This window comes from Lithobates pipiens, unplaced genomic scaffold (genome assembly GCF_037356315.1).
Source record: "Lithobates pipiens isolate NorthernLeopardFrog02 unplaced genomic scaffold, aLitPip1_a1.2 Scaffold_30, whole genome shotgun sequence".
NCBI lineage: Eukaryota > Metazoa > Chordata > Amphibia > Anura > Ranidae > Lithobates > Lithobates pipiens.
Window position 1 is genome coordinate 45,212,468 of NW_027507791.1, and position 27,864 is coordinate 45,240,331.

Here is a 27,864-nt window from a genome sequence, read left to right on the forward strand (position 1 = left end):
CAATTCTTGGGTTTAATGTTATCGAAGAATTGATCAGAGAAAACCGTGACCGACCAAACAGCACCCAAAACCTGACTATCTTGCTGAGTGAAGCTATGAAAGTAAGACAGAGTGTAGCGAATAACATTGTCAATGCTGTCAGTCAAGCAACTGACCCAGGAGAAATATTCGATAGTCGTATGGTCAAAGTGGGGAAGAAGGGACTCCAGATTAAAGGAGGCGAGCTCTGTGAAGTCAAATGCAGAATTAGAGCGTGGCCGAAAGGAGGAATCATGAACCACTTCCCGAATATCCAGTCGAGGAAGGACTTGAACTATTTCCTTCAGTGGTAGATGTGCCAAATGGGTTCTCTAAACTGGTGAAGATACCTATACTGAATGAACCGTGCTCAACATGACATCTACCTTCCACCCAGAACAGTATTGGGTACCATTTCTCCAGCAGCTGAGATTCTACCATTGTCTCCAAACAAAGACGATGGAAAGGGAATTGACCAGAAGAAAAGGGTGTTTCATGTAAACCAGTTGAATCAAGTGGACACTGGAAATCAGCTACCCACTAACAAATCTGTTAAGTGGCACCCACCTGTCAATTTGGGAGATCTCTCAGAAGAAGAACAGGAGATAGCGAGACAAATGTTATATGATGAATCAGATGTCTTTGCTCGAGATGAGGGAGACATAGGATGCATCCCTAACCTGAAACTGAGGATAAATCTGAAAGATGAATCTCCTGTCCAGAAACGCTACAATTCGATACCGAAACCCCTATACAAAGAAGTGAAAGAATATATCCAAAACCTTCTTGACCGAGGTTGGGTAACAAAATCTTCTTCCGCATACTCATCACCAGTTGTTTGTGTTCGAAAGAAGGACAGTAGTCTACGACTATGTGTTGACTTTAGGGAGTTAAACCGAAAGACTATCCCAGATAGACATCCACTACCCAGAATACAAGATCTGCTGGATAGCTTAGGAGGATTTACGTGGTTCTCAATCCTGGACCAGGGTAGTGCGTATCATCAAGGCTTTGTGCATGAAGACTCCAGACATCTGACGGCTTTCAGCACCCCCTGGGGACTCCTGGAGTGGAACCGTATTCCATTTGGATTAACGAATGCCCCAGCAGCTTTTCAGAGATGCATGGAGAATGTATTAGAGGGCATCAGAGACAAATGTTGTTCTCCATACTTGGATGACGTACTTTGCTACTCCAAAACTTTTCAGGAGCATGTCAATGATATTAGGCAAGTGCTTAGTCGAATGCGTGAGCATGGTATCAAACTTAGACCGAAGAAGTGTGAACTCTTTAAACGACAGATTCGATACCTTGGACGAATGGTGTCAGAAGAAGGCATAAAAATTGACCCAAAAGATCTTGAAGCGGTATTACATTTGAAAAGGAAAGAACCAAAAACAGTGGGAGGAGTCAGATCTTTGTTAGGATTCCTGAGCTACTACAGGTCCTTCATTCAAGATTTCTCTCGACTTGCTAAACCACTGTATGAACTTTTGCAGAACACTGAGAAAGAATCTGCTACATCCATCCCCAAAAACAATCGGAGGGAATCCACAAAGAAAAACGGGAACAAAGCACAAGTGCCATCTAAAACACTGATTCAATGGACACCCAAACATCAAGCTGTAGTATCCAGACTGGTGGACATGTTAACCAATCCACCAATTCTAGCATACCCTGATTTTGACTTACCCTTCGTCTTACACACTGATGCTTCCAATGAAGGCCTAGGTGCTGTACTATACCAACGACAAGGAGAAAAACTTCGTGTTATTGGGTTTGGCTCCAGAACATTGACTCCAGCAGAGCGCAATTACCATCTTCACTCTGGTAAACTTGAGTTTTTAGCTCTCAAGTGGGCAGTCTGTGACAAATTCAGAGATTACTTGTACTACGCTCCAACATTCACCGTTTACACAGACAACAACCCATTGACATATGTATTGAGTACTGCCAGACTGAATGCTGTGGGTCATCGCTGGGTTGGCGAGTTGGCTGATTTCCACTTCGATATCAAGTACAGGCCAGGTAAACAGAATGCAGACGCAGATACACTGTCACGATTTCCGGTGGAACTCACGAAGAATCTGAGTGAGTACACAGAGCTTGTACCATCTGAGGTTGTGTCAGCTATGTGGCAAGGGAGCAAAGCTGTTGACGAAGAAGAGGCATTATGGGTGGCTTCATTGACTCTTCACTCAGAAAGTGATGTGGCCGAAGAATTGCTGAAAGGACAGACAATCTGCCCAATGACTCAGGAGAATATCAGAGCATTACAACAAGACGATACCAACATTAGAGAAGTGGTCTGGCTTAAGGAGAACGACTGGATTCCAGACCACAAAGAAAAGGAGAGTATGACCAGCAAAACAAGACGTTTGATACATGAATGGAATAAACTCAGAGTCGATGAAGGAATCCTCTACCGACACTCTGGAACCCGAAAACAGCTAGTTCTACCAGAAAAGTTAAAACCATTGGTCTTAAGAAATCTTCATGATGACATGGGTCACATTGGTACTGAGAAGGTAACCCACCTAGCACATGAACGATTTTACTGGCCATTTATGCAAAAAGACATTGATGAATATGTGCTGAAGAAGTGCAGCTGCATCAAACAAAAGCGTTCAAATATCACCGAAAGAGCACCTATGGGTTCGATTACTACCAGTTCACCTTTGGAGTTAGTATCCATTGATTATCTTCACTTGGAGAAAAGCAAAGGAGGATATGAGTATATACTTGTAATAGTTGACCATTTCACACGCTTTGCACAAGCGTATCCAACTAAGAACAAATCTGGAAAAACGGCGGCAGAAAAGATCTTTCAAGATTTCATACCACGTTTTGGCTATCCAGAGAAACTCCACCATGACCAAGGAAGAGAATTTGAAAACAACTTATTTCAGACATTGCAACGATTGGCAGGGATTTCTCATTCAAGAACTACTCCATACCATCCACCAGGTAACCCAGTGGAGAGACTGAACCGTACTTTGTTACAGATGCTTCACACCTTAGAGGAAGAGAAAAAGTCAGATTGGAAAGAACATCTTCCACACATGGTTCATGCATACAATTGCACCAGGCATGAAGCCACAGGATACTCGCCATTCTTTCTATTGTATGGAAGATCTCCTCGTTTGCCAATTGACCTAATGCTCAACCTAAATTTGGAAAAGGAATCAGAAAGTCAACCAACATTTACTCAGAAATGGGCATCTAGAATGCAAGAAGCTTACAAAATCGCTTCCGAGAATAGCAAAAAATCATCTGCTAAAGGGAAGAAGTACTATGACAAAAAGATAAAAGGAGCACCTCTTCAACCGGGTGATCGGGTCTTAGTACGAAATCTCTCTGAAAGAGGAGGACCTGGTAAACTTCGTTCATACTGGGAAGAATCAGTACACAAAGTGATAGAAAGAATCAAAGATGGGCCTGTGTACAAAATTCAGCCTGAAAGTGGTAAAAAGACTATTCGAGTACTGCACAGAAATCTTTTGCTACCAGTAAATGACCTACCAATTGAAGGACACATTCCAAGAGTACCGATGAAACAAAGACAATCAAGTAAAAGAAAGGATACCAGAATGGATCTGGACCAGCAGGAGGAATGTTCAGATGAAGAAAGATGGTATTATCCTTATATACCAGAGACTACAGAAAGTCACGATCGTGTTGTGTCTCAACAAAACTCTCAAAACGTACAGAAAATCCCATTAAGAGTTTCTGCTGAGGAGTTCTATCCTACAACTACCACACCCAATCTTGAACAAGAACAAAATGATGGAACAGTAGTTGGCGACCAAATCTGGGCTACAGATATGGTGGGACTAGACACTGCAGAATTACCCTCATTAAGTCAAGACTTACCTGTGAACCAAGATATGCAAATGGAGAATGATGTTGATGGAGAAGACTCAACTCCTGTCAGAAGATCTACCAGACAAGCTAAGCCTAAAGAGATCTTTACGTATGACACACTAGGTCAGCCAAGATACATACCAAGTCAGATTCACACCATGCAAACTCCTACAATGCTAGCTACTCCCATGACATGCCAGGTAGTTAACGTAGCTCCTTGGTGGCAACAAGTACCTATTTGGGTTACTTAAATCACTAAATAGTGTTCAGATACCAATTGAGTTTAATGTCGGGAGCCATTAACTGAAGGAGGGGAGAGTGTGACGGACTGGGGTTTATATGGTCACAAAACAGACACCCCAAAGCAAAGTACATATTCATTTTTTTTCATATATTTCTAAACATCTCCCTTCTATTCTATTAATAACCAGTAGATGGCAGAGAAGGTACACAAACAGAGTCTATATAAGGCCACACACCATGTGACTGGAAATTAAACTACTTCCAGCCATAAAGTCAGTGGTCATATCTCATGCTGTTTGTGTGATTCTTTGCAGGTATGTACTCTAAATTGTTCCTAATCTGTATTAACCTGTGATAGAAAGATTCCTAAACATCTTGAGCAGATGCAGAAAAAGTCTCAGCAGATTTTATGCTATAGTTTTGCTGTAATTAGAAGTTTAGAACAGCATGTGTCAGAAACAAGTGAAAAGTGCATAAGAACATGAAAATACTGCATTAGTCAGAACAAATGTCTATGATAGACACTGGACCTTTCTGGGTGGGTGTATTTAAACCTGATTTATTGGAAATTGCATAGATTTATAGAAGCACATGTTTTCTGTTATTTAATATAGAAAAAAACCTATTGTATGTAAAGCTTATGTATTGCATCATACAGACATGCAATGTGCACCATCTAGTGGTTAAAAAAAGAGTACTACCATGAAAATATTTGTATTAAAGCAATACATTGCTAGTATGATTATTGCACACTTAAAGTGTACCAGAGAGATAAAGATAATTATCTATAACACTGAATAACCGGGATATATATGTTATTAAATTTAGTAATGTTCATTGTTGTAACTACGTTTTAAAATACTTTAGTTAAAATCGGTATTATATATATTGTTAATGTTTATAAACATGTGACTATAAAAATGTAAAAGATGTATTGTTATGTAAAAATAAAACTACTTCCAGCCATAAAGTCAGTGGTCATATCTCATGCTGTTTGTGTGATTCTTTGCAGTCCACGCCAAGCTGATCACCTTATCTCATCGCGTCTACAACCATCGGCTCTCTTAATTCACATTTTGAGGGCGGTAACAAGTGCTGTAACCCTACCCGTTCCCTCAGCTCACCACATTTTATGCCAGACAGCAGATGGAGTGGAAGAAGATACAACACCAGAGGTGACCCCAGGACAGAGCCATGACTTGGAGAACTGGACATTCTGTGCCCACCTGTCTGAGTACTACAACCCCACAATGTCACCTGTAGTTCTCTTCAGCTGGAGGATCTATGGGATGAGGTGGCATTCTAGGAGGATCTCATGTTGACAATGACATTTAATGCTGAGTCATAAATAACCACCTACCCCCATAAGAGCAGTGGTGGGTGGGATTTATTGTTACAACCTGTCTACGTCTCCGTCTATGTCCTCCGTCTACAACCCCACAATGTCACCTGTAGTTCTCTTCAGCTGGAGGATCCCATGTCGTCAATGACAGTCAATGCGGACTCATAAATAACCACCCTCCCCCCCAATAAGAGCAGTGATGTGGGGGTGAGATTTATTGTTACACCCTGTCTAGATGTCCATGTCTCCAGTGGAGGAAGGGATTTGTGGTCGTGTGTCATAACCTTCTATCAGAACTTTCTGAATCCCGTCAGTGTGTGTGCAATTGTAAGAAAATATGCTGTCGGTAAAAAAAAAAATAGTCATGTGGGGTTGGCCACCGAACCACTAATGATTAGAATATCAAACAAACATTCCTGAAGGGCCAGATTAAGTTTACCATAAAAAAGATATGACACTTATGTTGGTTCACTGAATCAACTTTTTAGCTTCATGTTTTTTTCAGAAAGGGATCATTTTGGTAAAGATCTTTAGGTGTGTTGTATTTCAGTACAATTGATCATCTTTGCATTCAGTAGACAGGCTACAAGCAGTCTGCCAGAAATCTCAATAATTTTAAATTGTATATACGCTATATTACCAAAAGTATTGGGACACCTGCCTTTACACGCACATGAAATTTAATGGCATCCCAGTCTTAGTCCGCATGGTTCACTATTGAGTTGGCCCACCCTTTGCAACTATAACAGCTCCAACTCTTCTGGGAAGGCCGTCCACAAGGTTTAGGAGTGTGTCTATGGGAATGTTTGAACATTCTTCCAGAATACACACGTATTGCTTAGTTTCTGTTATAAAGGTGTGCAAATAAAAAAATCTTTATTCATAAATTTGGGTGAAAATGTATTCTGCTACATTTCTCTGGTGAAAAAAACAAAACAATTAGGTGTATCTTATTTGGTGTGCGTGAAAGCTATACAAATCTACATACTATAATACATACAGTATATATCTAAAAAAACAATAAATTCTAATGTCTATCTAATTTCTTGAGGCCCTATAACACCAGGACAGTACAAATACCCCACAAATTACCCCTTTGACCCCTTTTTTTGGAAAGTAGACAGTCCAAGGTATTTAGCAAGAGGCATGTTCAGTTTTTTTAAGTAATTTTTTGGTCACAATTTTTGGGGGAAATTAGGAAATTAAATAACATTTTTTTTCACAAAGTTGTTATTTTAACAAGTTATTTCTCACACACAGTATAGGCATACTTACAATTACACCCAAAACATATTCTGCTACACCTCCCAAGTATGGGGATACCACATGTGTGGGACTTTCTCACAGCCTTGATGCATAGAGAGGCCCAAAATCCAAGAAGCACCTTTGGGTTTTTGAAGTAGCATAAATTACGCATCTAATTTCCTGTCTACCTATCACATTTTGGAGTCCTTGGAGCACCAGTACTGTGGTGGAAATACCCACAAAATGACCATATTTTATAAAGCAAACATCCCAAGGTATTTTCTGAAAGGCATAATGAGTCTTTTGAAATTTAATTTTTTCACCACAAGTTTTTGAAAAATGCAGGAAAGAAAATTAAAATTAATTTTTTTAAATTTGTTTTTAAGCCAATTAATAAGTTATTTTAACACACAACATAGGCATATTTAGAATTACACCTCAAAACACATTCTACTACTCCTCCCAAGTATGATGATACCACATGTGTGAAGCTTTTTTACAGAGTAGCCACATAGAGAGGCTCAAAATCCAAGGAACCCCTTCAGGCATGCTAGGGACATAAATTACAGATCTCAGTTTTTGACTTCCTATCACATTTTTGGATGCCCTGGAGAACTGGGACAGTGGAAAAACCCACAAAAGTACCATATTTTGGAGAGTTAACACCCCAGGATATTTTTTTAGTGAGTCCTTTGAAGACTTATTTTTTTGCCACATGTTTTTGGTAAATGCAGAATGAAAATACAATTGTAGTTTTTTTACTCAAATATGTCTACTAAGATGCATAGCACAGCATGAGCATACTTAGAATGACACTCCAAAACACATTCTGCTACTCCTTCTGAGTATGGCGATACCACAGGTGCGAGACTTTTTCACAGCCTAGCCACATAGAGAGGCTCCAAATCCAAGGAGCACCTTCAGGCTTTCTAGGCAAATAAATTATGCATCTAATTATCTGACTACAGATCACACTTTTGCAGGCCCTGGATTACCATGACAGTGGAAACGCTCACAAAATGACCACATTTTGGAGAATAAAAACCCCAAGGTATATATATTTAAAATTCATGGTAAATCTATTGAAGACTTCATTTTTGCTACAAGTTTTTGAAAATTTCAGAAAGAAAATGAAAATTAATTAATTTTAAACAATGTTGTCAATTATACATTTAAACAAGTTGTCAATTATAAGATCAGATACTTTTTACACACAGCATGAGCTGTGTGTGCATCCGGCCCCCATGCAGGATGCCGGATGCATGAATTCCAATGTGGAGGGGCTGTTTTTTGAAGCATGTGATTCAAAATAGGGTGGGCTCAGGACGTACCCTTCTCCTGTCTTCTCTTTCAAAATAAATGGCTCAACTATCAATCCAAAGTCCTAGGTGTAGTTCTGAACTCTGAACTCTCCTTTCGACCGCACATCCAATCACTGTCTATATCTTGCTGCCTCAACCTATGCAACATCTCCAAGATATGCCCCTTCTTAACCAATGACACCACAAAGCTTCTAGTCCACTTCCTGGTCATCTACCGCATTAACTACTGCAACTCCCTCCTCATTTGATTAACTTTAATTAGTCTATTTTCCCTTCAGTCTATCATGAATGCTGCTACCAGACTCATCCACCTTACAAACCACTTGGTGTCTGCTACTTGTCTCTACCAATCCCTCCACTGGCTTCCAATCACCCAACAAATTAAATTCAAGATACTAACAACAACTTACAAACCCATCCACAACCTGGCCCCTAGCTACATCACTAACCTAGATTCAAAATACCAACCAAATTGTTATCTTTGTTCCTCCCAAGACTTCCTGCTCCCTAGCTCCCTCGTCACCTCATCCCATTGCTCCCCTCCAGGACTTCTCCAGAGCCTCTCTCATCCTCTGGAACTCTTTACCCCAATCTGTCCGACTATATCCTACTCTGTCCACTCTCAGATGATCCCTGAAACTCATCTCTGCAGGGAAGCCTATCTGCCCCCCACCTAACAACTGCACATTTATTTTCTCCATCAGCCCACCCCCCCACAGTTATTACCTTATGTGTCTCTTGACCTTCCCTCTCAGATTGTAAGCTCTAATGAGCAGAGCGCTCTGATTCCTCCTGTAATAAAGTGTATTGTAGTTGTACTGTCTACCCTTAAGTTGTAAAGCGCTGTGTAAACTGTCAGCGTTATATAAATCTTGTATAAGCATAATAATGATAATAAAAGAGGGGAATTCCCATAATTTTGGAAGATTTCCACTAGCTTTCCTGTTGTGTCTCTGGGAGTGAAAATGATGGAGATTTTCCCTGATGGTACATAGACAGTAAAATAAACTAGAAGAGATTTGAACCCTTCCATACTGTATCCAAAACAAAAAAAGCTTTGTCTATACAAAATGACATTTCTAAAGAAACAATTGAAGGCATTCTTACAGATCTGGAGGTTCAACAACACAACGATCCAGAAGTAGAAAGGAGACATTTTCTTTCTTCGTGTCAAATGGTAAAGTCAATGGTCGGTGGTCATCTCACAGACTGATCTATACTGTACATCCGCTATAAACCACAGGAAGTATTTGTAAGCAGGACAGAGAAAAAATATGTTTTGTATCTCAAAATATAAATTTAACTCTCAGTGGTGGAGGAGGCTGTAGGTCTGATTTACTAAAGTGTGAAGTAAAATGAAGCTGTGTAAATTCAGCAAACCAGGTCTGTTTGTTGGGTAGGTGGATGGCATGGTGCAGTAATCACACAAAGGCCCGGAGTACAGTAAGTGATGAATTGAAGAACTTGCAAATAGAACAACAGCCCGGCTCAGAGCTCACCCGACCCGGAACTTACAGTCAATGCAGTGTAGAGTCAGTGGTAGTAGACCCAAACTGAAGAGCGTTTGCCAAAGGGAGGTGGAATGCGGCTTGGCCGGTCCAACCCAAGAGGGAGCTTTCAGAAGTACAGATGTAAGCCCTGATCTTTCCATACTCCTCCAGAACCTCTCCCTACCACTAGTGCCATCCCTGATAAGGCGGTATACTCTGCCAAATTAGCCACTTTGCAAATGCACGCCAAAACCGGGGGGCAGGGATCTAAAAAGACTCTGCATGACCCAAGATGGCCACCAGGATCACCTGAATGCAGCAAAGCCAACTGGAACGCTGGTCATGGGGACAGAGGGAACCAGAGAAAATACACGTTTTTCTTGACTTCCCTTCCTTTAAAATAGTTTGTTTATTCAAGACTCATTTACATTGTTAAACAATAAATTAATTTCTTATGACAACAAATTATTTATTATTATTTAGATTAATATTATATATATATAAAAAATCATGTTAATTACTAACTAGACAAATAAAATAAAGCATACAAAACATAAAAGCAGATTTAAAATTTTTATTTAAGCAAATGTCAAAAAAATTGCACAGATGCATTTTAAAATATAAGAATGTAGGTTATTTTTATAATTTAGTTTAAGTAGTTTATTATAGCTAAAATTCCAATGCCAAGTCTCCTGAGTCATAATCATTAGAATATTTTAATCCAACGTATTGACCATCTGGGTCTGGAAAAGCTGATCTAACTGCATGAACTGCACATGAAGGTATGGGCCTTCCATTTCCTTTGCCCGGATAGCCATGTATCCATGCTGTAAAAGACTTGCATGCTATTTTACGTAAGTTTCTGTAAATAAATAATAAAATACAAGTTGTGTTTTGCAACATGAATTATAAAACGTTTTTTTCTTTTGTGTAATACAAACAAATTTAATAAAAATTAAAAATCTAAAATTATTTAAAATAAAAAAAAACTCTTAAATATTAATTAATATGTATGTATATAACAATAATCTGTGAAAACCTACAGCAATAAAAAATTGATACCCTATTATCATCTGCATTTGGTGCATGTGAATGTTCCTTGGTGTATAATAGTCAAGATAATTGTTGTATTCAGCCTGTCAACAACCATATTTTTAAAAATGGTTGACTCCGTTATACACAATGAACCTTCATCAATATTTTCCTTAAAATGTTATATTTCCTGGCAGAAAAATGACTCTCTGGCCGTAGGCATTGCAAGACAATTTCTGCATTCACACCAATCATTTTTTCCAATTCTTGTTTGCAGTCGGCGTTCTTCAGCTGTTTCTGAATTTGACTGCAATGAAGCTTAAGATGGTGGATTAAATGGAAAACTTGGGTCCTCACCAGCTGTTGGATACTTGGACCACATTTCTGCTAAAAAAACAATTTCTCTATAATATAAATTTAAATTTAAAGAAATTAAATATTTATCTAGTATGATATTAATATTTTTTTTTAAATATAATTAAATACTAACAAAAAATAATAATAATTGTAAAAATAGATATGGCTATATCTGGGACCTCTTCTATTTTTTATAATTGATTTGAATGACAGTACTATCAATTGTAAACAATCCCGGAATTATATAATTACATGAACAGGTAATTTAGGTTGAAATATATGCCACTTATATGGTATATTATTTTTTTTACAGAGTTTACTCGTGATTCCATTTCGTTTGTTGTGTGCGCAAATCAAACTACAGCTTCAATGTTTACATTAAGGATTAGATGCACGTCTGTCAATCATAATTATTAACTTTAATCAACTTTATTCAGCATTTGGATGCTATATTTCCAAGGTGAAGAATGAGACTTAACCTCGTATACATTGCAATTCTTTATCGTTTTATAGCCAAATAATTTGATCATAATCAATGGATAAGATGGAGTTATGGACACACTTTAGTGAATACAGTGATCAAAAGAATTGATTAATAAATTAGTAGTCTAACGTTGGTGAAGTTTATAGTCTATCCTGTTTTGGATTAAAATGTACCCTTTCCTCTGCAGATCTCATGCTTGGTGCCTGATTATATTCCATTGTCCCTATATTTTCTTGTGATTCTTCTGCTATCTTCAATAACAATAAAAATTATTTTGGAGTAAACTTTTTTCAGGTGCTTGGTTATTGTTAAATAATTAAAAAATAAATAAATTTATTTTTATTTTCATGATTTTTTTTTTTATTATACATAAAAAAAATATCAAACATTAAAAAAAGATTTGTATTTATATATCTATAAAGTAAAATAATAATAAAGATTCGTAATTGTAAAATTGGTATATAATGTATTAAAATATTCAGTTCAGTATTTATAATTTTTGGAAATTATCATTTCTTTATATTTTTTTTATAAATGTTTTATTATTAAAATAAAGAAATAAAAAAATCTAGAGATATATCTATCTATATATATATCTCTATATAGATATAGCTATATAGAGATATAAATATATATATATATATATATATATATGTATGTATGTATGTATGTATATATATATATATATATATATATATATCTATATATATCTATCTATATAGCTATATCTATATAGAGATATAGATATAGATATCTCTCTCTCTCTCTCTCTCTCTCTCTCTCTCTCTCTCTCTCTCTCTCTATATATATATATATATATATATATATATATATATATATAAATAGATAGATAGATAGAAGTATTCTTAAACTATAAGATTCATTGATGGTTAGAACTGGGATATAAAAGCATCAATAAAAAGAATCATAAACTTGATTCATGTAAAGAATTGTGTCTTTCTTTTGGAATACTGACCTACGGCCCAGTCTCTGAAGGGAGGGGATCATGCTCTGCTTCAGTATGTCACAGTACATGTTGGAATTCATGGTTCCCCCAATGATCTGTAGCCCCCCAGTGCCGCCCCAGACCATGACACTCCCACCACCATGCTTGACTGTAGACAAGACACACTTGTCTTTGTCCTCCTCACCTGGTTGCCCCCACACACGCTTGTCACCATCTGACACCAAATAAGTCTATCTTGGTCTCATCAGACCACAGGACATGGTTCCAGTAATCCATGTCCTTAGTCTGCTTGTCTTCAGCAAACCCTATTGAGCATCTGTGGGGAATCCTTAAGCGGAAGGTGGAGGAGCGCAAGGTCTCCAACATCCACCAGCTCAGTGATGTCATCATGGAGGAGGGGAAGAGGACTCCAGTGGTGACCTGTGAAGCTCTGGTGATCTCAATGCCCGAGAGGGTTAGGGCAATGTGTTGAGTTATTTTATAGTTAAATTTCCATGTCGTTCATAATATAGTGAAAATTGTATTGATGTGGGAGGGTTTACTACCGCTTTACGGTCGGGGATAGGTTCTGGCTGTCCATGAGAAATCTGTCCCTCAAAGTTCCCTCACAGAAACTGGCTCCTAGGTTTATTGGGCCTTTCAAAGTTATTCACCAGGTTAACCTACAAATTCCTGCCTCCTTGAGGATCCCTAACCTTTTTCATGTTTCTCTTCTAAAATCCCTTCAGAAGGATACATTTGTTTCATCTCAGCCTCCGCTCATGGTCACCGGACAGGAAGAATATGAGGAAGAACGTATTCTGGATTCCAGAAAAGTAAGGAATGTTGTCCAGTATCTGGTGGCCTGGAAGGGCTTTGGTCCTGAAGAAAATTCTTGGGTCCCAGCTGCATCTGTTCACGTTAACAGACTTGTTCGGAACTTCCATTACCAGAATCCTGACAAGCCTGCTCCCAGGGGTCCGGGGGAGGGGGGGCAATGTTAGGATCACTTAAGTGCTCTCGCTTCCCATTCCAGTATCCAGTTGTTGGCTCTTGCATTCTCCCTGTCTGTGTTCACCTATTAGGTGGTTGATCTGCTCAGTCACCTGAATTAAGCAAACCGAACACTCTATCCCTTGCTTGTGATAGAGACAGACTTACCTACATTGTTCTAGATCAAGCCTCCTTTTAGTCTGCCTTGCTTGTTGTTGGATCTCCTGTGTATGATCTGGATTGGATACTGGACTATCCCCTGAACTCAGCCTGCCTTTTACCTGAACTGCCTTTGAACCACTCTGTCTGCTAACTGCAAGTACCTGTTTGCTTTGCTCGGTTCAGATCTGCCCTGGTGTAGTAGCCAGACACTATAGCATTGTGTATAAGTCCTGGGGCAACCAAGTAACAGTAGGCCTGCTTGTCTTAAGGGAAAGGGGGGCTGCTATAGGTGAAGCACACAGTAGACACCTGCGTTGGGGTAGACGTGACATTTGTGACACTCAGTGATCCGTTGAAACACTGAGCCAGCTGCTCCCGCCCCCTGGAGGGGCAGAACAGAGAACCGCTGATTGACAGTCATGACTCTCTGCTCACTGAAGATAGAGAACTGAGTGATCAGCGGTCTTTGACTGAGACTTAGAGGTGGCGGGGACAAATGCAGCATTAGATTCATGTTGCATCCACCTAAGTTAGTGTCTGTGTTTATTTTGTTTAAATCCCAAACTTCTCGTTTAAAGGCTAAGTAAGCTCTTGCTACCATTATATTAAATAAAGATATAATTTGCAGTCCAGGTCCAACTACTGATAAATTTGTAAAACTTATTTATTGGGTCAAAAAAATGGCCACTCATATTATAGCAGATAAAAGAGGCCCATCGTAAATGATGGTGTCCAGGACGATGAAGCAGATGTCAGCTGGGGAGCCACCCAGGTCAGGTGCCATGGGAATATGCCCTGGTCCAAATCATTTGGTGGAGGGGAGATTATGGTGTGGGGTTGTTTTTCAGGGGTTGGGATTGGCCCCTTAGTTCCAGTGAAGGGAACTCTTAAGCATACTAAGACATTTTGGACAATTTCACGCTCTCAACCTTGTGGGAACAGTTTGGGGATGACCCCTTCCTGTTCCAACATGACTATGGACCAGTGTACAAAGTAAGGTCCATATAGACATAGATGAGCGAGTTTCCTTTACTGGAACTAAGGGGCCAAGCCCAACCCCTGGAAAACAACCCCACACCATAATGCCCCCTCCAACAAATGATTTGGATCAGTGCACAAAGCAAAGTCCATAAAGACATGGATGAGCAAGTTTGGGGTGGAGGAACCTGACTGGCCTACACGGAGTCCTGACTTCAATCTGGTAGAACACTTTTGGGATGAATTAGAGTGGAGACTGCGAGCCAGGCCTTCTCATGCAAAATCAGTGCCTGACCTCACAAATGCGCTTCTGGAAGAATGGTCAATCATTCCCATAGACACACACCGAAACCTTGTGGAAGCCTTCCCAGAAGAGTTGAATCTGTTATATCTGCAAAGGGTGGTTCAAATCAATATTGAAACCTACGGACTTAGTCCTTGTACACACGGTCGGAGAATCTGTCGGAATGTGTCCTATTGGACTGTGTTGTCGGATAATCCGACTGTGTGTGGTATGTATTCGGCTGTTTCCGTCGGAATATCCATCGGACCAAATTTTCCAACTTGCTGGAAATATTTTCCGACAAACTGGTCCGATAGGATATACTCCAATCATGTGTAGAGAATTCCGATCGGACAAAGTGCCACGCATGCTCAGATCAAATTCCTACATCAAAGCTATTGGCTACCAGCCTGAATGTAGTCCCATCGTAACGAAATTACGTCATCACGTTCTGAAAGATCGGATTTTTCAACAACTTTGTCCGACCGTGTGTATGCAACAGTTTCGGACAAGATCCGACGGACATAATCCGACGGACAAAATCCGACGGATTTGGTTGTCGGAATCTCCGACCGTGTGTACAAGGGCTAAGACTGGGATGTCATTAAAGTTAATGTGCATGTAAAGGCAGGCGTCCCAATACTTTTAAAAATATAGTGTAAATCCTTTACAAGCCAAGGAAAGAGTGACTAGGGGTGTGACAGTCATATATTTTGCCTAAAATGTTTAAAAAACAAGAAAAAAAAAACAAGTCCCTCTTTCTAATTTCAGGCAATTAGGAGCTATACATATACAATAACAAATACACCCATTTAGCAGAGGAGTATTTTCTGTCATGGGGGTTGGAACATAGATTTATTATTTGAATCAGCAGAGCAAGAGATGGTGATGACTCTAGATTGGACATCAATACGATGGGCACATCAATAGTGAGCCTTTGGTGGCTACCAACCCATAGAAACATACTTATGAAGCAGACCTAAGCATGGGGACTTTAGGGAGAACCAGCATGGGGCTCCCCAAATCTAAAACAGATACTTGTCATTCGAAAACAGCAGGTGCTACAGATCTTCCATGTTAACTTCAGTAAAGCAAGAAGGACTTGACATTTTAGGTATTTTAGAAAACACCTCTAGGTTGGCCAATGGAGCCAAGCTCAGAATTCTGGTGTTTCCTGGCACGGCACACTCTGTACATACCTAGAATGTCTTCACAATGCCGGGGCTGCTCTAGCTACACCCTACAAAGCATTTTCCAAAAACATCAGCTCTAGGGACTTCACAGCCTACTTTTATATGATAAGTAATTAGAATAAGTGATCTTGTATAATACGTAGAGAGTTTCACTTTGTATTCCAGAGAGTTCTGTTTATTGACATGGCATTGATTGTCATTCCAAAACCCCTCAATGTGAATCTCCTCTTCACCTTCAGGTAAAGCACAACTAAACAGACACATATTCCCTACATTGAGCACTGAGCTCAGTGTACGATCTTCAGATGGCGCCTGTCTCTGGAGGTTGTGAGATCACTTCAGTCTTCATATGATGGATGAATATACAGCAGGTGATCAGGAGGACACAGCCAGATATCACCAGACGTATGAGGTTCACCATGGTATAATCTTCCTTTGGTGTGTTTCCTCTATCTGTTCCTGAATTGAAGGTAAAATAAAAGGTGATATAGCTCTATCAAATGTATAATTACTTTATTTAGTGTTATACCAGCCATTCTAATCAAACCCAAAGAAAGCAGCTAATAGGAGGCTTGAATTGATAACAAAGGCCACAAGAAACCTTTCCTGGCAGAGACATGGATGCCATTGCTGACCTCTTTCCAATTTCCCGTTATGCCGACTAACTGACATATATACTTTCTAAGTCCTTGACCTGGAATACATATGCTGAGTTGAAGCTCCTTATCAGCATATGTATTCCAGGTCAGCAGCACAAAGCATTGAGGTTTGGCATTTTGGCAAGACAACTAAGATTTCCAGCATGAGAAGTAAGAGTCGGTGTTTCTCTAGCCACTTGACAACTGCCTAACCGGGAATGTACATCATGATTTTGGCGTTAAATACTGTTCTTATGGCAGCAGCTAGCTGTCATAACCCCGTATTGTTTTTTTTCCTTAGGCAGTTGGCTTTCAGATAAAAATGATTCCCGCAGCAGATTCACCGCAAGATTACTTTTATGGGAGGCGCGAGAGGTGCACCCCCTCACGCTGCTTCCCGGTCCTTTCCGAGCGCACCATTGGTAACCCGGAAACCGATCTTATTCAGCCGATAGCTAGGCAGGAAGTCGAGTGTAGGCAAGATGGCCCCCACTCGGCTCTATGCCCTTGGAGGACCGGAGCAACCTCCGACATCACTTCCGGTTCTTGGGCTTAAAGAGATGATTTTTATTTATTTTTTTTAAAGTCAAAGTGTCAAAAAAAAAATGTCTTTTGCAAAGTGTCAAAAAAAATAAATGTTTCTTTTGCTTTTAAGGGTAAATAAGTCAAAAAGACCCCAGATCTCTCAATAAAAAGGGCTTGCTTATTTCTATTACAAGGAATGTTTACATTCTTGTAATAGGAATAAAAGCGATCAATAAATAAATAAATAAATAAAGGATCTTTGTAAAAAAAATAAAAAATAAAAAAATAAATAAGAAAAAGCATGGGTTCACTTTTAAGTATGAATTTTAACAAATCGCATTGTTGGTATACTTACCATTGTTACAGTACAGCCAGGGAACCACATTCTTCGAGACATTACTGACCGGATTCTTTGCTGTACATATATAGGTAAAGTAGATATTACTGGGAGGTACAAACACAACGTTCTCTGTCTGGTTTACATTACTGATGTTTAAACTCCTCCAAATGATGGTCACTTTGCTTCCATTTACTGAGTCCACCAAACACGTCAAGCTGACCTCACATGTCTTATTATCAGTCACATCGGGGTTGATGGTGACATTCTCAGCCGTTAGATTACCTGGAGGGAAGAAGCAGATAACATTCTAGAAAAGTATTACTTAATGTGATTGTAGCCGTATTAGTGCAATTGTGACAGAGAAAATTGAGTACTGTCCGTGATACTTTTTTTATTTGCACTAACATACAATTTTTGCTTGTCCTGAAAAATTGTATGTTAGTGTAAATAAAAAAAGTATCACGGACAGTACTCAATTTTCTCTAGAAAAGTATTAAAACTTCTAATCCCCGGTGCTAGAAATGAGCTTCCATGTAAAAATAGATGATCCACTTCATCTCCAGAAGATTTTACCTGCTGTGGGTCCAGACCATTTTTTTGCTATTCAGCACAGTGTTGCTTTAACTTGTAATTGCACGGTCATGCAACACTGTACATAAATGACATTTATATTACTTTTTTACTTTAATAGAACTTTCTTTTGGTGGCATTTAACTCCCTAGTGCCGACTGTATGCACATATGCGGCCTCGGCTTTAAGGGGTTATACCTGAGCTCATTTTCCGCTCCCCCCGTCAGTGGTAAATGGTTTGTCTCATCCCTCTAACTGCAACATCTGCTGAAGAGCTTGTTATTTAAAAAGAAAAAAAACAAGACTTGCTGGCTGGATCACAAGCTGAAAAAATAAATAAAATAATAACGAATGCATCCATCACATCTAAGAATTGGTAAGCTGCTATATGACAAAGAACTGAAGGGCCTGGATTTTTTTTAAAAATTTTGGTTTGGGGTTCCCCTTAATATTCATACCAGATCCAAAGGGCCTGGTAATGGACTGTGAAGGAATCCCATGTCGTTTTTTTCAATTACTTTTATGTTTATTGCCGGGACTGACAATTCATTATAGCCGCGAGTAGTTTTAATGACTTTTTTTCCTTTAGAAATGTCATTTTGTTCTCGGACTGTTCTAAACACGGGAAACATGCGCCACTTTACAGGCATACTATAGACACCCCCCAGGTACGAAATTTAAAGGAATATTTCACTTTTACTGTTTCACTTTAAGCATTATTGAAATCACTGCTACCGAAAAAACGTCCGTTTTAAAAAAAAAAATATTTTGCATTGATACATGTCCCCTGGGGCAGAACCCAGGTCCCCAAACACTTTTTAGGACAGAAACTTGCATATTAGCCTTTAAAATTAGCACTTTAGATTTTGAACGTTCGAGTCCCATAGACTTTAATAGGGTTCTAAAGTTCGCATGAAGTTTAGGTCTGTTCACAGGTTCTGGTGCTAACCGAACCAGGTGGTGTTTGGCTCATCCTTAGTGGAGAGTTCTTTGGCTTAAGCATTGGTCAGCTGAGTTACCATGTAAAAAGCTATTGGCTGGTTTTACCTTTCATGGGGAACATTTTTTCGGGGATGATTTGGATAAGTACATCCAAAAAATCTCAGATGGTAAAAGTACCCTTCTTCCAGTAAAAAGGGGTAAAATGCCTTCATTTAAACGGTCTGTTTCTCCAATTCCAGGGCGTACAGCCTCTAGGCAGTTGTGATAGCCTCTGCAGTCAGGTCCAAGAGGTAGGTCTCAAAACCAAGCTCAGAGCCAGAAAAAACCCTGGGGGCAAAAGTCTGCAAAACAGAGTACCAAGGCCTCCTTCTGAAGGGGCGCCCCCGCTCGTTCGAGTGGGGGGAAGGTTTCTGCCGTTTTCAGGAGCCTGGCAAGAAGAGTTCCAGGACAGATGGGTCATCTCCACAGAATCTCTGGGATACAAACTAAGGTTTCCCCCATCTCATTTTCTAAAGTCAAAGTTCCCAAGGACCCATTGAAAAGAGGGTCTTTATTTCAGGTGCTAGACTGATTGATATCTCAAGGGGTGATCATAGAAACCCCCTCAGAAGAGCAGGGCATGGGGTTTTATTCAAATCTCTTCACAGTGCCAAAACTGAATGGAGATGTGAGACCCATTCTAGATCTCAAAGGTCTGAATCGGTTCCTAAACAGATGAGTAGTGTCCAGCCTGTAGGGAGGAGAACGTCTAGCGTCAATAGGGGCCGGTATTCTATCCTGCCTTACAAGAGCTAAATTTGACGGTTTGACTATTGAAACCCACATTCTAAAGAGTCATGGGGGTTTCAGGTTCAGTGGTAACAACCCTGATTAATGCAAGAAAGCCAGCCTCTAGGACCATTTACTATAGGGTCTGTAAGGCCGACGTTTCTTGGTGTGAAACCAAAAGATGGCATCATCGGAAGTATGTCATAGGTAGAATTCTTGCCTTCCTACAATTAGGGGTGGAAATGAAGCTAGCCTTGAGTACTATCAAGGGTCAGATCTTGGCCTTGTCAGTGTTTTTCCAGAGGCCCCTTGCATCACATTCTTTGGTCCGGGCTTTTATACAAGGGGTAACCCTTGTGCCGTGGGATTTGAATCTAGTTTTGTCGAATTTACAGGGACAACCTGTATACCTTTATACAAGCTGTACACTCACTACTTTACATTGTAGACAAGTGTCATTTCTTCACTGTTGTCACATGAAAAGACAGAAGAAAATATTTACAAAAATGTGAGGGGTGTACTCACTTTTGTGAGATACTGTAAATGTCACTGGTCACCAAAAAGTATCACTTAGGGTCAGAATTGTCGGCCGCAATGTCGCAGTCCCGCTAAAAATCTCAGATTGCTGCCATTGCCAGTAAAAACAATAAAATTTAAAAAAGTCACAAAATCTTTCCCGTTTTGTTGACGCTATAATCTTTGCGCAAACCAATCAATATACGCTTATTGCGATTCTTTTTTTTAACCAATAAAATAGCAGAAAACATATCAGCTTAAACTGATGAATACATTTGTTTTTTTTATATTTTTTTATTTGGATATGTATTATTGCAGAAAGTAAATATATATATATATTTTTTTAAAATTGTGGCTATTTTTTTGTTTATAGCGCACAAAATAAAAACCGCAGAGGTGATCAAATACCACCAAAAGAAAGCTCTATTTGTGGAGTAAAAAAGGGCATCAGTTTTGTTTGGGTACAACGTCGCACGACTGCACAATTGTCAGATACCCTGTGCCACCCGCGGGTTTCTATGCCACTTCCCGCCCCCCCCTGCTGTCTTCTGGGAGACAAACAGGTCCCAGTAGACAGCAGGGACCAGTGGGAATGCGCAGCGAGAGTCACGCATGCGCAGCATGCGGCTTCACTTCCTGATTCCCTTACTGAAGATGGCGGCGGCAGCACCTGAGAGTCGAGAGACAGATCGGCTTCGGGTGCCGACATCATGGGCACCCTGGACAGGTAAGTGTCCATATTTTAAAAGTCAGCAGCTGCAGTATTTGTAGCTGCTGACTTTACAAAAAAAAAAGGCGGAACTCCGCTTTAAGGGGGCAAATCCTTCCGGGACTGAAGTGGTTAACATAGTGAGTATTTGCATTTTTTGAAAAGGACTATATTGCATAGCTCCCAACTGTCCCTGGTTTGGAACAAAGTCCCTCTGTCCCTCTTTCCCCTTCATTTGTCCCTCATTTTGATCTGATCTATATAGTTGTATATAAAATGCACTTTTTGTTTTTCAAGAAGTGTTTCCCAGCGCTAATCCTTTCATCCAAATTCGAAATTGCTGCATTTGTAAATTTCAAAAGCCAATATAAAGAAATAATAATGGTAAAAAAAAAAAAAAAAAAAAAAAACACTTGTAGGTTTAATTATTATTTTTTATGTAAATATCTCCTTTAAGGGGGCGTGGCAGGAGGTGTGCCCTATGCCTGCATACTTTTGCTAATAGGTGTCCCTCATTCCCATCTCAAAAAGTTGGGAGGTGTGATATTGGGTTTGCACTCTTGTATAATATCACAGTATCGACTTGCACAGGATTTATGTGGGAGGTGTATTGTAGTGCCACACCTAAAGTATATATTTTTTTTAATAGCCAATCAGAAGATAGAATCTTGTAAACCTACAGATCATACTAATGGGTACGATTGTGGGCAAAATTCATCTATATATCCAATATGGCAGGAATATGCAATTAGCGGACCTCCAGCTGTTGCAAAACTACAAGTCCCATCATGCCTCTGCCTCTGGGTGTCATGCTTGTGGTTGTCAGGGTCTTGCTATGCCTCATGGGACTTGTAGTTCTGCAACAGCTGGAGGTCTGCTAATTGCATATCCCTGCAATATGGGGAAGGGGGCAGACCAGGTCCCGAAGAAGCACTTGTTAGGTGAGTTGTCATTGGGAACAGTAAACCTGCTGCATGTATAGAGAAAACATTTTTAAAAATTAAATATTACACCACTGCTAAAAGGTCTACATATGAGCGTTTATTCCAAAAAAAAAGCAAGGGAACCACTGAAAGGGTAGCCGACGTTTTTTTCAGTGGTTCAAACCTCCTTCATCATGAAAGCGATGGGACATCTGATATTGCTTAAAGTAGAACATTTTCTTTATTTTTGAATAGAGTAAGGGAGGGTTAGAACCACCGTCAGATTTTTATTTTCTTTGTCCTATTGGGGAGATGTCCTCTTACTTCCTGTCCTATTGCCAAAACAGGAAATGAGAGGAAAGCCATCCACAGTGAACCAGGGTCACCAGAGCTGGTGTTTCCCTGTTGGTAAATTTCCTCTCCTTGCCCCCGTACACGCGGTCGGACATTCCGACAACAAAGTCCGTTGGATTTTTTTCCGACGGATTTTGTCCGAAACTGGTGTTGCATACACACGGTCGGAACAAATTTGTCGGAAAATCCGATTGTACATAACGTGATGACGTTATTTCGTTACGACGGGACTACGTTCAGGCTAGTAGCCAATAGCTTTGGTCTTGTAATTTGATCTGAGCATGCATGGCACTTTGTCCGATCGGAATTCTCTACAAACGATCGGACAAAGTCCGATCGGATTTTGTTGTCGGAAAATTTGAGGTCCTGCTCTCAAATTTTGTTGTCGGAAATTCAGACGGAAAAAGTCCGATAGAGCCCACACACGATCGGATTTTCCCGACAATATAATCCGATCGGACCTTTTCTGTCGGAATTTCCGACCGTGTGTACGGGGGCTAATTCTGTTCTGTTGACAACCCAACATTTGGAATTTTTTTCCTCTGACGATGATAACTACCGTCAGGACAAACAGAGAGGGGGAATCTCCTTATCTGGGGCACAGACAGCAATAAAAACCTGACATCAAGTCTAATTACTCCCCATTCTATCCGTCCAATCTTATTCAAAACTAAAAAAAAAAAAAATCTCTTTTACATGATTATCTAAAATGAAAATACAATGGACCTCATATCATATAAGATCATATAGATTTACCCTGCAAAACAAATTCTATGGACACTTACTGAACAGAGTGAGATGATAGAAGCATATTTGTATGTTATTTATGACATATCGCGCTTGGTAGGTCCCTTGGTCTTCCAGTGTTAGCTCGGTTATTGTCAAGGATCCATCAGATGTGCTGCTCAGTCTTCCTTTAAACTGTTCTTCTACAATTGCAGGAGATCCTCCCGGTGTTGTTGTGGCGATAGGAGTTCCTGTTTTACTAAAACCCCAAGTAATAGACGGGACCCCGGTGTGACCAATTTGTAGGGTGACGGCCCCTCCTAGAGCGCCAGTTACATTTCTTCCTTCACAGGGTACCTCACTCATTACATCTGATGAATAAAAACAATAATTTACAATAATATACATAAAGTTAGAAATCTATAGACATTGCATTAATATAGAGTCGTCGTCCCACCCCCACCCCCAAATCCGATTGTGAATATAACATGTTGTATGAAGGTTTTGTAGAATATTTTGGAGGCGTCGAGAAATGTGTGTCCATTCAGCCCACAGAACCTTTGTGAGGTCAGGTACTGCCGTTGGGTGAGAGGACCTGGTTCACAATCAAATTGCCAACAGGTCACATTATGCCTTTATGGATCTGGCTTCATACACAGTGGCACATCAAGTTGGAACAGACAAGGGTCTTTACCATACTGGTACTACAAGGTTGAAAGCATGCAAATATGTGTAGCCAGATGCTTGGTTATAAGGATACTGTACTGTAGCAGCTCTTTCTGCACTATCACTGAACTGACCTGCTGGATTTAATCTCACTGTCTGCCTCCTGCCACTAGGGGGAGTTGGTAAGTCAAAGGAGCACCACAGAGTTCTATGCTGGCTGCAGTAGAAAGAGGGAGTTCAGGAAGGGAGCCATGCTGTGGGCTTATATGGACCATTGGACTACTGTTCCCAGATGAAGAGGGAGGAGAAAGTGTTTTGTGTTTTTCTGGGCTGAAGATGAATTAGGTTCATTGGCATTGCATCGATTTGGACGGTGCCATTGCCGCCCATTTCAAATCGCATGCCAAATTGCTCTAATGTGAACCAAGGCTTAGAGGCGTCTAAACAGCGCCACTGGAGGCAACAACACTCTTTAGTATAATGTAGCTGTGCATATATCTCCCAACATTTTGAGAAGAAGACTCCCGCGCAGGCACGGGAGTGACGTCATCGCGGCTCTGGCCACTCACAGCGCTGCATACTAACTCATTATGCCTTTGCCTTACAGGTTTTTTTTTTTGTTTTAAAAAAATAATAATAATAATTCTGAGTGGGTATACAACCACTTTAAAGACTAAACTTTTTTCTGACAGTTGTTGGTTTTAAGTTAAAATCATTATTTTTTGCTAGAAAATTACTTAGAACACCCAAATATATATATATATATATATATATATATATATATATATATATATATATATATATATATATATACATATATATACATACATATATATATATATATATATATATATATATATATATATATATATATATATATATATATGTGTATATATACATATATATATACATATATATATATATATATATTGTAGACATGTCACTGGAGAAGTGATCGAGGGGGTGTACATCTCACCTAGGTTGCTACACAGTGTGAGATGGTAAATCCAGGATGGATCAGTTTCTCAGCAGCGATATGCTGCTGAGTTGTTATTTAATTTTGCCGGGCCTGGGTTTATATGGAATGGCAGGTAGGTTTGGTAGAGGGACCTGTCATTCCACATCCCCCGATCCAGTTCTGGGTTTGGGATCAGGTGAGCTTTGATCCTAATTAGCCTGGGAAGCTAAAGGCTCTGTAGGGTCTGCAGGTGATTGCTCTCAGCCAGGGAATGAACAATCTGTGTGTTGAAGGAAGCTGCAAGCACAGCCACTGCTGGAGCTAAAACTCACCCTGCGACATCCAGGCGAAAGACGCTGTGTTTGTAAGTGTCAGATAGGTGAGCAGAACCTGTTAGTAAGCGCCCAGCCGGGCTAGGACTTTTATTTTTGTTGTACTTAGAAAGCACGGTGTTGCTGTATATTTTGTTTGCTGGACTGTTTGTACCACGAATAAACGCCAAGATCTGATTTATAAATTCCAAGTCTGCTGTGAACTGTGTCCAAACACACCCTACCCCGGGAAGATCCCTTACAATTGGTGGAGGTAGCGGGCAACACGGTTGCTAGGGGCAACGGTGTGGACAGACTTGGCTACAGCTGCTTATGTCTTGGGTGAAAGCTGCAACTACACTCCAAGAACAGTCCAGCAACATGGAGGAGATGCTGAAGCAGTTTATGCAAGTGAGTTTGCAACAACAGCAACGACATGAACAGTCCATGGCTGCACAACAACAACTTATCGAGCACCTGATAGCAATTCGAGAGGCGCCTGTGGTTGCTAATCCACCCACAGTGATGGGAGCCGCTCCAGAGATTTTTTTTGGGAGAAGGACTGTGCAGAAAGCGCTGCAAAAGATGACTGCTGAGGACGATGTTGAGGCCTATCTAACAGTATTTGAGCGCGTGGCTGAGCGAGAGAAGTTACCAGCCGCTGAGTGGGCAGAGGTAATTGCGCCCTATTTAACAGGTGAACCTCAAAAGGCCTACTATGACCTCAGTGAGCAAGAGGTTAAGGACTATACTCGGCTAAAAGCGGAGATACTTGCCCGATTAGGAGTTACTACTGCAGTCCGTGCCCGGAGAGTACGCAACTGGAGCTACAGTCCGGACAGATCAGCGAGGTCCCAGATGTATGACCTAATCCATTTGGCAAGAAAGTGGTTGGAGCCAGACACTTCTACTCCTGCACAAATCCTAGAGAAGGTCGTGATGGATCGCTACCTCCGAGCACTTCCTACTGACCTGCAACGCTGGGTGGGACAAGGTGATCCTAAGAATGCAAACGAACTTGTCAACCTTGTGGAGAGGTTCCAGGCGACTGAGGACTACCTCCGTGATGTTCCTGCAGCATCTTCACCTCTCCGGAGCGCCAGATCGGTACCGTCAGCTGGTAAGAGACTTCCATCTATTGGGGGAGTGTGGAGGGCTGCTGATGGGGGGAAAAGGGCTCAAGCTGTGTCTCAGGGACAAAAGACTGCTGATGGTCCCGGGTGGCTAAGGGGCTCAAAAAAGGACTCCTTGCCAAAGAGACCAGGCCCTATCCAGTGTTGGAGATGCCATGAGGCGGGACACGTGTCGGCCCATTGCCCTCTTACCTCTGAACCCATGGAATGTGACGCTAGCCGGCGTCAGTCGCTATTTGCGGAACCATCTTGTGCTGCAGTTCCTGGACTAGAGACTGAACCGCAAATCTGCGACATCACAATCAATGACTCCCCCCGGGCAATAGGAGATTATGGGGCCCCCAGGAAATCAGACATTATGGGGCCACACAGTATACACAAACACACACACACAGTATACAATCACACAGTATACACAGACATGTTTCTATTGGCTGAGAAGGTACCGGAGAGGTGGGGCAGCTATAATCTAAGGCCGCGTACACACGGGCGGACTGTTCGCCCAACCTTGTCCGCTGAACAGTGTTTGGGCGGACAGTCCGCTCGTGTGTGGGCTTTCAGCGGACAGTTTCAGCGGACAGTTGGACGGACAAAGTCTTTCGGAAATTCCGAAAAACTGTCCGCTGAAACTGTGTTTGAGCGAACAGTCCGCCCGTGTGTGGGCCAGTCCGCTGTACTTTCGAAATGAGCGGACTGTTCCCGCTCGGAAAGTCCGCCCATTTCGAGCGCGTGTACAGGTAGGCGGGGCCCGCGAAGGAGACATTGCGGGCTCCGCCGCCTGGAATAGGCTTAAAGGGGAACCCCAACGCCGAAAAAAATCGGCGTGGGGGTTCCCCCAAAGTCCACACCAGACCCTTGTCCGAGCACGCTACCCGGCCAGCCAGGAAAGGGGGGCGAGCGAGCGCGCCCCCCCCCCTCCTGAGCCGTACCAGGCCGCGTGCCCTCAACATGGGGGGGTGCCTTGGGGAAGGGGGGGCCGCGCGGCCCCCCCACCCCAAAGCACCTTGTCCCCATGTTGATGAGGACAAGGGCCTCTTCCCGACAACCCTGGCCGTTGGTTGTCGGGGTCTGCGGGCGGGGGGCTTATCGGAATCCGGGAGCCCCCTTTAAGAAGGGGGCCCCCGGATACCGGCCCCCCACCCTATGTGAATGAGTATGGGGTACAATGTACCCCTACCCATTCACCTGTGAAATAAAGTACAAAAAAAAACACAACACAGGGAAAAAATATTTTATTGCACAGCTCCGGGGGGTCTTCCGTCTTCGGGGGTCTTCTCGCCGGACTCCTCCGCTATCTGTGTGTAGCTCTTTTACTAGCGGAGGAGTCCGGCTTTCTTCCTCCCCGCCGCCGGCCTCTTCTCCCGACTTCGGGGGTCTTGTCCCCCTCTTCGGTTCTTCTGCCGGGCCACCACGCCTTCTTGTAGCTCTTTTACAGGCGGTGGCCCGGTCTTCTGTCGCCGCTGCCTTCCGTTCTTCTGTCGCCGCCTTCGGTTCTTCTGCCGGGCCACCGCGCCTTCTTGTAGCTCTTTTACAGGCGGTGGCCCGGTCTTCTGTCGCCGCTGTCGTCGCCGCCGCCGCCGCCTTCCGTTCTTGTTCTTCTTCTTGTTCTTCTTCTTCTTCTCCTGGAGATGTTGACTCGACGAGCTCTTCGGCCGGAATGCCAGAGCCGCGCTGTGCGGTCACTTATATAGTGACAATGGGGCGGTGTCACATGGTATATGTCACATGGGTTGGTCACATGGTGACCCCGCCCCCTTACGATGTCATAGTCCCCATGTGACATCAACCCATGTGACCAACCCATGTGACATATACCATGTGACACCGCCCCAT

General features: G+C 41.4%; 2 protein-coding genes across 6 annotated transcripts in view; both read right to left on the reverse strand.

Moving 5' to 3' along the window:
- The window catches only part of LOC143942749 (SLAM family member 6-like), a 41,165-nt gene extending 31,896 nt beyond the window's left edge, over positions 1 to 9,269 (reverse strand). Inside the window, exon 1 of one of the 3 annotated variants that reach the window (XM_077464133.1) lies at positions 9,142 to 9,268. In XM_077464133.1, the coding sequence (XP_077320259.1) occupies positions 9,142 to 9,190 (49 nt within the window). In that variant the 5' untranslated portion in view covers positions 9,191 to 9,268. Of the gene's footprint in view, positions 1 to 9,141 lie in introns of all 3 variants that reach the window. The other 2 variants (XM_077464135.1, XM_077464134.1) reach the window with 2 other exon arrangements.
- Positions 9,270 to 16,105: 6,836 nt separating this feature from the next.
- Positions 16,106 to 27,864, reverse strand: part of LOC143942751 (SLAM family member 9-like) — a 91,334-nt gene continuing 79,575 nt past the window's right edge. For all 3 annotated transcript variants that reach the window (XM_077464138.1, XM_077464136.1, XM_077464137.1), the window contains exons 2-4: positions 23,023 to 23,334; positions 17,471 to 17,737; positions 16,106 to 16,411 (exon numbers count right to left, since the gene is read on the reverse strand). In XM_077464138.1, coding sequence (XP_077320264.1) covers positions 16,254 to 16,411; positions 17,471 to 17,737; positions 23,023 to 23,334 — 737 coding nt within the window. In that variant the 3' untranslated portion in view covers positions 16,106 to 16,253. The remainder of the gene's footprint in view (positions 16,412 to 17,470; positions 17,738 to 23,022; positions 23,335 to 27,864) is intronic.